The sequence below is a fragment of the Oculina patagonica genome, chromosome 11, assembly GCF_052425735.1.
Source record: "Oculina patagonica isolate OP01 chromosome 11, crgOcupat, whole genome shotgun sequence".
Taxonomy (NCBI): domain Eukaryota; kingdom Metazoa; phylum Cnidaria; class Anthozoa; order Scleractinia; family Oculinidae; genus Oculina; species Oculina patagonica.
Window position 1 is genome coordinate 9,098,432 of NC_135768.1, and position 10,780 is coordinate 9,109,211.

Sequence of the window (10,780 nt, forward strand, 5' to 3'; positions counted from 1 at the left end):
TTTTTACTCGATTAACCAACAAAGAAGTACTTACATAAACCAGCCGATAATTTCGTCCGTTCGAGATATTTCAAATGTTCTTTTAAAACGTTTTATGACATTTTCCCCTACCCTTTTGTGTGCTTCAACTTCTCCGGCCACAAACCAGTATTCGGGCAGAGCCTTCCTGCGTCAAAGTTTACATTTTGCCTCATAAAAATCAGACTTTGCAAACATAGGCGTACGGGCAATTTTTTGCCAGGGGGGGCGGTTAGACATTTGCCCAAAAAATTCTCGCAAGTTGCCCAAATTTTTATGAAACAGTCGAGAAGAAACGAGGGTCATACGATGCACTAATGAAGCGAAACATTCTTACATAATAATCTATCATATGAGCTCATAAAACAAGTTAAAAGAAATAGCTGTCTCTACCATTTCGACGGCCGAAGATATCAACAATACGATCCATGTCATTGTTGACTACAGAGTTAGAATATGCCCATTAAATGCTAATACAAGTGCGATGACAAGTAATAATTTAACCCAAGTAAAAAAACAATAGACAAATTCGGCTAACTCGCCCGTGCGGGTCACGTGACCTGAATTGGGTACAACAACAAAGTTTCACCACGTGCACTCGTAACTTTGACTCAACTTTCTCCGCTATTATGCCGCACTTTTGTTGCGCTGGTGGGTGTACAAACAGCTCTGCGAACCGAAACGATCTGTCGTTTCATGGATTGCCGCTTCATTCGAAAAGTTTATTATCCCTTTGGATCACGAAAATGAAAAGAGATCCCCGACATTTCAGTGTCAACTGCCATACAAAGATATGCAGCGAACACTTCACATCGGATGATTTTATTAATCCAGAGTCTGCTAAGAAACGACTTAAGGCGAATGCAGTTCCGTCGATTTTTGCTTGGACTAAAGAGAAAGCCCAGCCTGTGAAAAGATCTGTTTTGCAAAAATGAACGAAAGCAGGACCGAGGAGGAGGAAGCAACAGATACAGCATCAGAAGGAGAAGGTGACATCTTGGGCTCAAGCGGGACTGACCATCAGCTTGTTTCTCGTAAGACACAGACATTTGAAGATGACATATGCATTAAATTAGATGATAGTCTTAAACTTTCCTGTTTACATAAATTTTCCGTATCTCATCTGCTCTCAAAATGTACAACGCCAATGAGAGAAGAGAAGTTTTTCACTCATTTCACTGGATTTAATTCTTACATTGAGTTCATGAATACATTGCAATTTTTATTGCCTAATTTAAATAGAAAAATGTTGATTTACTGGGATACGGCTACACGGAAATGTAAAATCATTGACACAGAGAAAGTATTTGAGGGTGATGATAATAATCAAGATAACAATGATGATGATGATGATGATTCCCAAAATAGCACAACTCTGACACGCCCTACTGCTCATAAACTGTCAGTTGAGGATGAATACCTTCTTGTTCTAATGAAATTAAGAATGGGCTTATCAGTCATTGATCTTGGAGAAAGGTTTTGTGTTTCTGATAGCACAGTAAATAATATATTCCTTACCTGGATCAACTACCTGTATGCAACACTTGGAAGTCTCAAAATATGGCCACATAGAGACATCATTTTTGAAAATTCGCCCAAGGAGTTCTTAGAGAAGTATCCAGGTACCATTGTTATTATTGATGCTACAGAACTAAAAATTCAAGTACCAAGTGCACTCCAGAAGCACAGTGAGAGTTACAGCACATATAAATCCCACACAACATTCAAATGCCTCCTGGGTGTTGATAGTAAAGGAGGGATTATGTTCATCTCTCAACTTTATGAGGGTTCTATAAGCGATAGACAAATTGTGGAAAGGTCTGGATTCTTAGAAATTCTAAGGCAAAAACTTATAACAGGAGAAATTAAAAGGGGAGATGCCATCATGGCAGACAAGGGTTTTGATATCCAAAATGATTTAGAAAAAATTGGCCTTCATCTTAACATCCCTCCCTTTCTTAAAGATAAAGTTGGATTTGAAGAAGATGATGTCATTAAAACTCAGACCATCGCAAAGCATCGAATTCATGTAGAGAGAGCAATTTGCAAGGTTAGAAGGTTTCGTATATTTCACTCAGTAGTTCCAGTATCTATGTTTGGAAGCATCAATCAAATATGGTCAACAGCATGCCTTCTCTTAAATTTCCAGAACCCAGTGCTGGCTTGATTCATAAAAGCCACGAACTACAACATTTAAAGCATAGCCGTTTGGTAGTCTAATAATGTTCTGGTAATCTGCTTCTTAAACAAGTCCATTATTACCTGAATAAGTGGTTGGGTTTCATGTTGTTATTGACTAATTTTAGAGCAAACATGTAAGATTTACCAACTAGTTTACTATAGTTCAACTAGTGAAATCATGTTTCTTTCTGTAATGTAAATAGCACTTTAAATCCAATAAGCTGACAGTATTTGTATGAAATGGCTTATTGCCTTTCCCTTAAAATGAAGGAATAAACAGAAAATGTTTGGGTTTAATGACTTGAAGAAAAACTGTTTACAAGAACAACTTCCGGTCTGCTGTTTGTACAGCTGTTCACTCTCCTTGCTCTGCCAACAAGAAATGGCAGAGCATGATGCATATAAAACTGTGATAGTTTGGGTAAGAGAGTATTTTTCCAATAGTTAGAATCAAAATATATCCTATCAACACACATTTCATTCGAGTCAGACAAATAAATGCAAAAATCACACCATTTTAAACCGGTAAGAGCCAGCTGCCCCTGTACTTGGGCATAATATCCACATGAGTGTTCTTTTTTGAGGTAAAATTTTCCTCCAATTTTCTCAAGATAAAAGTTTGGGTCAGATGCTGCCTGTTCCAGTGTTTCACCTCTCTTTGAAAAAGGACACTTGATCTCAAGTAAACCATATTTAGTATCAGTGGATGGATCAAAAACTTTTCCATCAGGGCTTGCTCCAAGATATGGAAAAGTCGGATGTACAGATAGACCTGCATCAAAAACCACAAAACTTGGTACTTGCTTTTGCATTTGTTTGGCATATACTGTCCTTGCAAGTTTCTCTTTTGCTTTACCGTGTGCAATGGCTCTCACATTAGACAAATCCTTTGGTACAAATATAGTTTTCAACATTGATTCTGATGGCCTTTGAACCCGGAAATAAACTTTGCCAAAGTTAGAGGCAGTTAGTCTGTAGTTGTGTTGATTAAGCCATTCAGCAGATTCACCCTGCAAAACTGTTCTCCTCTCCATAGCATAAGCTTCTTTTAAATCTATTACTATGTGATCAACAAAAAAATCAATAAAATCAGTTTGGTCTACACCTTGAAATTCATTTAAATCAAAGGGTGTCGTGTCAGCCTGAACAATTGGAATATCAGGAAATTCATGGAGTGCTGTATTGTCTGAAGGAACAGTAACTCCTGTGAAGTTGCTCACAAAGGTTGTGTTTGGTCGACCACAATCTTGAAGCTGATATCCTAGGCAAGCACCAAGGGGCACATTTCCAAATACAGTGTTCACTAACAAACCTGGTTCTTGATCGCATAACAAATAAGAAAAGGGGGGAGGATTTTCTCTTTGTTGTAGATAATGCACTTGATCCATCACGTGATGACTTGGGAGTCCACATCTTAAAACAGGTCCCCTAGCATCATATAGTTTACACCTGACAGGGTCTCTTTTCCTCTTTCCACATCTGTCTGTTTCTGCGCGGGCATAATGAGTTCCCATTACAGGTAAAGGGCAGATAGAAGCAGCTCTTGGAATATGCCAGGATTGGGGAAGACTTGTACAAGTTGCATCACTAAGGATTTCCTTTATATTTAAACATGAATAGTCGTTCAGCTGGAAAATTAATGCAAATATGTGATTGCAGTGTCCACTACTTCCCCCTTTGCAGGAACAGTGTGCTTTCGAAACTTTGGCTCTGCCATCGTTCTCCCTGAAGATTGCAGATAAATAATGCGGCTCTTCGCTTTTTCTTAGAGATCTATAACAGCGCGCTTTAACATAAAAGTCACCCGATTCCTCGCAAGCATAAATGTCATAAACATACCCTTCTCGAAAGAACTTGTAGCTTTTTTCGCCAGCATTCTTTTTGCCTCCTTGTTCTAGCCACAAAGAACACGTTATTGGGCTAAACTGAGGAAAGTTCCTCATAGATTTTGACCATTTTTGATGTTTTTTCGTGAAGGAACAGCTACAGCAACGCACATGATTTGGACAACAATTGCAAGCGGAAGCCATTTTGAAAGCAAACCAAAGGAGAGCCTCGTTTTCAGGCAATGTAAACACCCAATTCAAATCACGTGATGTGTTAGCCGAATTTGTCTATTGTTTCTCGTCCGGATTTCTATAAAAAAAAAGAGAGCGGGCGGGCGCATTTTTGTTATTTTTTAATTATTTATTATTTTGTTGCATTCCATACCTGTGTTGTTCGAATATCGATATTTTTTCCTCCATCGTCAAATTATCCAGACCAGAAGCGAACTTCCAAAATAAATCCTGCAAGGTACTTGACCTATCCAGTACAGGCCTAGCGTAACAAGGATTTAAAGTTTTGGCCTTAGTTTGAAATAAAACGCAGACAAAAGCCATGTCTTACTCCGATACAAAGTGAAAGTAAACATTGTTGGACTTTGTTCGTTCTAACTTTTCCAAAAACAAATAATAAAAAAGAGAGGCGGCCCCAAAAAATGAAGCGGGTGGGGACGAGAAGCATTTTTTTTACTTAGCCTTACTGACACGTTGTTGCCCCATAAGGTGCTGCGGAGGTACGTTTTCAGTCTGCGCAACGCACTGAATGATCGTTCTGCAGAACACGATGTAGCAGGTATCACTGCGTGGATATGAACCACGTAAGGAAACTCTGAAAACTTAAGAAATAGATCATTCTCTTGCATTGTCTACAGTATTTCTGAAACAGTCATGTAGCCTAATCCGCGCACACGATGAAAACTCGCGCACATTTTCTGTCCGGCTTCCAGAATCTCGCCGTCGATTTTGTAAAATTTAGCAACGCGGAGAAGCTTTCTTTATCAGGTATTAAACTGTAACAGATATCTGCAGTACAGTGCCCAACAGTAAAAAAATTACAAATTTAACTGGCTCAACACGCCGACTTCAGGTTAAAATAGAAAATATCTATCTCTTCGAAAAAAAATTCTTTAAAAACTGGCTTTGCCCAAATTTCTCGTGCTGCCCAAAAAATCTGAGTTGCCCAAAATTTGGGGGGGCTGCAGCCCCCCCTGCCCCCCCGGCCCGTACGCCTATGTTTGCAAATAGAAGGCTTCGTGCTGTATATAAATGGACTCAAGATGGTAAAAAATCGAGCCATTTTCAGCACTCTTTGTGTAATATTTGAGGAAAAATTAACTTTCAAAAATCTAGGTAGTAAAAGCGCTAATGAGCCCACACATTCTTTGTAAAACTTTGAGTTTTCAATATAATCCTGCGTTGCTGAAAAAGATATCTAATGCATCGGGCTCAATTTTTAGCAAAATGTTCTTTCAAACTTCGCCTTGATATTTCTGAAGCGTTTATGCCACTAAGGCAAACAGTTTTAACAACTGAGATTCCTCCCACTCAAGGAAGAATCCCTCCGGGGCTCTATAGCAGACTGCTTCAATCAAACTCCTGTAAACGTTAAATTTTTCCACAAAAGGCCCAAACTGTACGTTTCAAGTATCCAACTGGCAAGTTTTGCTGGATTTGGAGATTAAACAAACTTTAAACTACGTGGTGGTATTTCAACAGAAGAATAGAATACCTTCATTGTCAGTTCCTCACGTGACACTTTCTAACTCGATTCTTTTGGAGGTAAAGTAAAAATTAGGCTGAATCCACGTGATGGCATTTTTCTAAAATGGACCAAACTGTACGTGTCAAGTTTCAAACTGACAGGTTTTGCTGGATCTGAAGAGAAAATAAATAAGCTTTAATTTACGTGGTGGTATTTCAATGCAAGGGCCGAAAATCTTCATTTCCAGTGCCTTATATGACACTTTCTGATTCGATTCTTTTGGACCTGGAGTGAACATTAGGCTGAATCCACCTGATGAATTTTACCAACAAGGCCCAAACTTTACGTTGCAAGTTTCAAACTGGAAGGTTTTTCTGGATCTGTAGAGAAAATAAGCTTTAATATACGTGGTGGTATTTCAATGCAAGGTCGGAAAATCTTAATTTTTAATGCCTTATGTGACACTTTTTGATTCGATTCTTTCGGACCTAAAGTGAACATTAGGCTGAGTCCACGTGATGGCATTTTACCAAAAAGTCCCAAACTTTACGTTTCATGTTTTAAACGGGCAGGTTTTGCTAGATCTGGAGAGAAAATACGCTTTAATATACCTGGTGATATTTCAATACAAGGGCCGACCATCATAAGTTCAGTGCCTTATATGACCCTTTACGATTTGGTATTTGGTTCTTTTGGACCTGGAGTAAACATTAGGCTGAATCCACGTTATGGAACTCTTCTCAAAAGGCCCAAACTATAAGTTTTATGTTTCAAACTGGCAGGTTTTGCTACATCTGGAGAGAAAATAAGCTTTAATATACGTTGTGGTATTTCAACGCAAGGGCCGAAAATCTTCAGTTTCAGTTCCTCATGTGACACTTTCTGATTCGGTTCTTTTTTACCTAGAGTGAACATTAGGCTGAATCCACGTGATGGCATTCTTCAAAAAAAGGCCTAAACTGTACGTTTAAATTTCAAGTTTCAATCTGGCAGGTTTTGTTGGATCTGGAGAGAAGATAAGCATTAATATACGTGGTGGTATTTCAACGCAAGGTATTAAACTCTTCGATCAGTTCTAGTTCCTCATGTGACACTTTCTGTTTTAATTCTTTTTGACCTGGAGTGAACATTAGACTGAATCCACGTAAAAGCATTTTTTTAAAAAGCACCAAACTGTACGTTTCAACTTTCAAACTGTCAGGTTTTGCTGGATCTGGAGAGAAAATAAGCTTTAATATACGTGGTAATATTACAATCGAGGGGCCGATTATATTTATTTTCAGTGCCTGATGTGACACTTTCTGATTCGATTCTTTTGGACCTGGAGTGAACTTAAGGCTAAATCCATGTGATGGCATTTTTCAAAAAGGCTCAATCTGTACGTTTCAAGTTTAAAACTGGCAGGTTTTTTGGATCTGGAGAGACCTTGAGTGAAAATTAGGCTGAATCTACGTGATGGAATTTTACCAAAAAGGCCCAAACGTACGTTTAAGTTTTAAACTGGCAGGTGTTGCTGGATCTGGAGAGAAAATAACCTTTAATATACGTAGTGGTATTTCAATGCAAGGGCAGAAAATCTTCATTATTATTGCCTCATGTGACACTTTTCGATTCGATTCGTTTGGAACTGGACTGAAAATTAGGCTGAATCCACGTGATGGCGTTTTTTTTCCAAAAGGCTTAAACTGTACGTTTCAAATTTTAACTGCCAGGTTTTGCTGGATTTGCAGATAAAACAAGCTTTTGATGTTAGTCCCAGCTCAGCGCGTTCCTTCTCCACCGTTCTCCGCCATGTTTCCCTTGGCCGTCCTCTGCTTCTTTATCCGCTCGGTGCCCAGGATAATGCTACGTGTGGTTTTCGGTTTGGTGCCATATGCAGAACATGACCTATCCCCTTCCATTTCTCACGTCGTAGTTGTGAACTGATCTTTTCGATTCCTGCTCTTCTCCGAATTCCATCATTGGACACACGCATAGGCCAATGGACTTTCAAGATTCTCCTTAGGCACTTGTGAAGGAAGGTGTCGAGCCTTTTTTCATAAGCTTTTGTCATTCTCCAAGTCTCGGATCCACATAACAGTACAGCAATGATGTTTGACTTGAAGATCCTCGTCTTAGTTTCTCGGCGGAATCCACCTGTTCTCCACAACTTTGAACGTCGATGAAAAACACTTCTAGCTTTACCTAACCTACTCCGAATGTCCTGTTCGGCACCACCCAAGTTGTTAACAATGGCCCCTAGATAGACAAAGCTGTCTGTATTCTCTACATCAGTGTCGTTTATCTTTATAGGATCTTGTCTCCTAGCATTGAGTCTGAGCACCTTCGTTTTGTCGATGTTTATCTTCAAACCCGTACCCTCACTGTTGCCCCCCAGTCTTTCTTAATTCGTTTGTGCTTGCGCCCATGTGCTGGAAATGAGCGCAATGTCATCGGCATAGTTTAGGTCTTCAAGCTGTCTCATCATATTCATCGAATCCCCGTATTACCTTGCTCTGTAGTCCTACACATAATCCAATGTATTACAACAACAGGAAGAGAAACTCCGACATTACACAACCTTGTTTTACACCTGCTTTCACGGTAAACCAATCCGATTTGCCTGCTCCATCGATCACTGTACACTTGGTGTTGCTGTAAAACAATTTGACCATTCTTATGAACTTTGATGGTATTCCATTAGACTGCATTATCCTCCACAGTGTTTCGCGGTGGACACTATCAAATGCTTTCTCGTGATCTACAAAACAGGTATACAAACTTGCATTCCATTCCAGCGATTGTTCGATGACACTTTGAAGCACAAAGATGTATTCAGTCGTGCTTCGCCCCCTTCTGAAACCTGTCTGTTCTTCCCTTAGCATCCCATCCACTGCATTATGCAGTCTAGTAATAATTACTCTTCCCATAACTTTCGCTGGTACAGATAACAATTTATTCCACGCCAGTTGCCACAGTCAGTAAGATTCCCCTTTTTAGGAAGCTTAACGATCAGACCACAATTCCAGTCCTCCGGGATTTCCCCGTCTCCCACACCGTGCTGCCTCGTCACCAGGCGTCCTCGTCCTTGGTCGTGCACGGTTCGCTTGGCGTTGTGGGACTGACGTGCACGGTTCGCTTGGCGTTCTGGGCCTGATGCGCTCCCTAACCATCAACCTCCGCGCTCCCTGTTTTCCCGCCTTACTGCCTCAACGTCCGGCCAATCGGCGCCTGGGGACGAGGCAGCACACCGTGCGAAATAGGTCTTCTAGCACGCACGCAGTTGTCTCTATGTCAGCCTTCAGTAGCTCTGTTGTGATTGAATCCATTCGAGTTGCTTTGCCATTCTTCATATTCTTCAGAGCCTGCTTTATTTCCTGTCGGGTGATACATTCGTCGCTGACATCTATTTCGTTTGGCTGCTTGTCGTCGGCAACTGCGGGGGCTACTGGATCAGGCCGGTTCAGGACATTGTCGAAATGTTCTTGCCACCTATGTCTGATCTCCTCTTCTGTTGTTAGTAGCTTTCCATCCTGGTCTTTCACCATGTTCATTCTTCGTGGCCGGTCGTTGCATAACGTCTTCGTTACCTCATACACCTCTTTGAGGTTGCCATACCTTGCAGCCTCCTCGGCTTCCCTTGCAAGCGCATTTGCCCATTTCCTCTTGTCTGCTCTCAAGCTTCTCTTTACTTCCTTGTTCTTCTCATTCTATTCTATTCTCCTTCTTTCTCTTACCCTTTCTGATCTTGTCTCTCCCATCTTCTTCTTCAATTTCCTTCTTTCGTCAATTTTGCTCCAACTTGTTGCACTTATCCAAGTCTTGCTCTTTCTTTGTCTATGATCAAGAACTGACTTTGCTGTTTCGCTATAGGCCTTCTTGATGTTCGACCATTTCTCCTCGACGCTTTCGGCATTCTGGGTGTCATCTTTTCCTGTTTCATCTGACTCAGTTCCTGCCAAGCAGCTAAATCTGTTCTTAAGCTCTAAGAAAAACCTTTGTTTAATCTCAGGCACCTTCAGCTTGCTCAGCCCATATTTCCGTGCAGTCGTTTCGCCTTGCTTTCTAACCACCCCACTTAGTTTAAATCGAATATTTCCAACAACCAAGTTGTGAACACTTCCTACGTCGGCTCCCCTGAAAGCCCTGACGTCCTGTATCGATCTCTTAAATATTCCATTAACATCTATGTGGTCGATTTAATTCCTTGTTCTTCCATCTGGAGAGGTCCAAGTGTACTTATGGACGTCTTTGTGGGGGAACATGGTCGTTGTGATGGCCATGTTGTTAGCCGCACAGAACTCTATGAACCTCCCACCATTATCAGATCTGTCGCTTACTAAGCCGTGCTTACCAACCACTCCATTTTCGCCCTCCAACTGGTGCCCTTACTTTGCATTTCAGTCACCCATAGTTATTATGATGTCATGTCGAGGTGTCCTGTCATACACCTGTTGCAGTAGTTTATCAAACCCGTCTTTTTCATCGGTGTCAGCGTAATTGGTCGGTGCGTAGACTTGAAAAAAAGTTGTTTTAATGTGCTTGGAGTTGAACCTGGCTGTTATTATTCTATCTCTCACAGGGTTCCAGCTCTCCAGGGCCCTAGATGCCTCCTTGCTCATCATAATGGCCACACCGCTTTGGTGTTGGTTGTCGTTTCTGCCGGCGAATATTATATTCTCTCCTGTTTGTGTCCTAACCTGCCCAGATCCTGTCCATCGACTCTCACTGATCCCTAGGATCTCCACCTTGTAATTTGCCATCTCTCTGCAAACCTGAGCAGTCTTTCCGGTGCTGTACATAGTACGCACGTTCCAACATCTCACTCTCACTGTCTTCTTAGGGTGAGTCAACTCCCTTATCTGCATGCAAGTTTCCTTTCGGCTTTCACCTGCATTCCTCATACTGCTGTCCATCAGGATGATGGAGTCGTCTCCCGTAAGACAGCAGGCCGCTGAACTCGCTCCTTGGTAGTTATCGGCACACTCAAAAGAGTGACCTGGATATCAATTTCTGGTTTCCGTAATCACCTTGCTTTTACGGGATGGGGTGATTGGCCCCATACCCAACCCCCAAC

General features: G+C 41.1%; 3 protein-coding genes across 3 annotated transcripts in view; 1 reads left to right on the plus strand and 2 right to left on the minus strand.

Annotated features, from left to right (window-relative positions):
* LOC144631064 (protein N-lysine methyltransferase METTL21A-like) overlaps positions 1–10,780 on the minus strand; it is a 156,805-nt gene that overhangs the window by 106,801 nt on the left and 39,224 nt on the right. The gene's annotated exons all lie outside the window — the stretch shown is intronic.
* On the plus strand, positions 950–2,185 carry LOC144629615 (uncharacterized). The gene has a single exon (XM_078487851.1). It carries the CDS (start codon positions 950–952, stop codon positions 2,183–2,185), a length of 1,236 nt encoding a protein of 411 aa, XP_078343977.1.
* Positions 9,414–10,619, minus strand: LOC144629616 (uncharacterized). Its single transcript, XM_078487852.1, has 2 exons — positions 10,155–10,619; positions 9,414–9,869 (listed from the first exon to the last, which is right to left on the minus strand). The coding sequence occupies exons 1-2, from the start codon at positions 10,617–10,619 to the stop codon at positions 9,414–9,416; spliced, it is 921 nt and encodes a 306-aa protein (XP_078343978.1).

What these genes read in the sequence shown, in the direction of transcription:
- LOC144629615 (XM_078487851.1), top strand. Translation starts at nt 950, where the DNA reads ATGAACGAAAGCAGGACCGAGGAGGAGGAAGCAACAGATACAGCATCA.
- LOC144629616 (XM_078487852.1), bottom strand. Translation starts at nt 10,619, where the DNA reads ATGGACAGCAGTATGAGGAATGCAGGTGAAAGCCGAAAGGAAACTTGC. An exon ending in TTGATAAACTACTGCAACAG is followed by an intron (nt 9,870 to 10,154) that starts GTGTATGACAGG and finishes GGAATATTTAAG; the next exon opens with AGATCGATACAGGACGTCAG.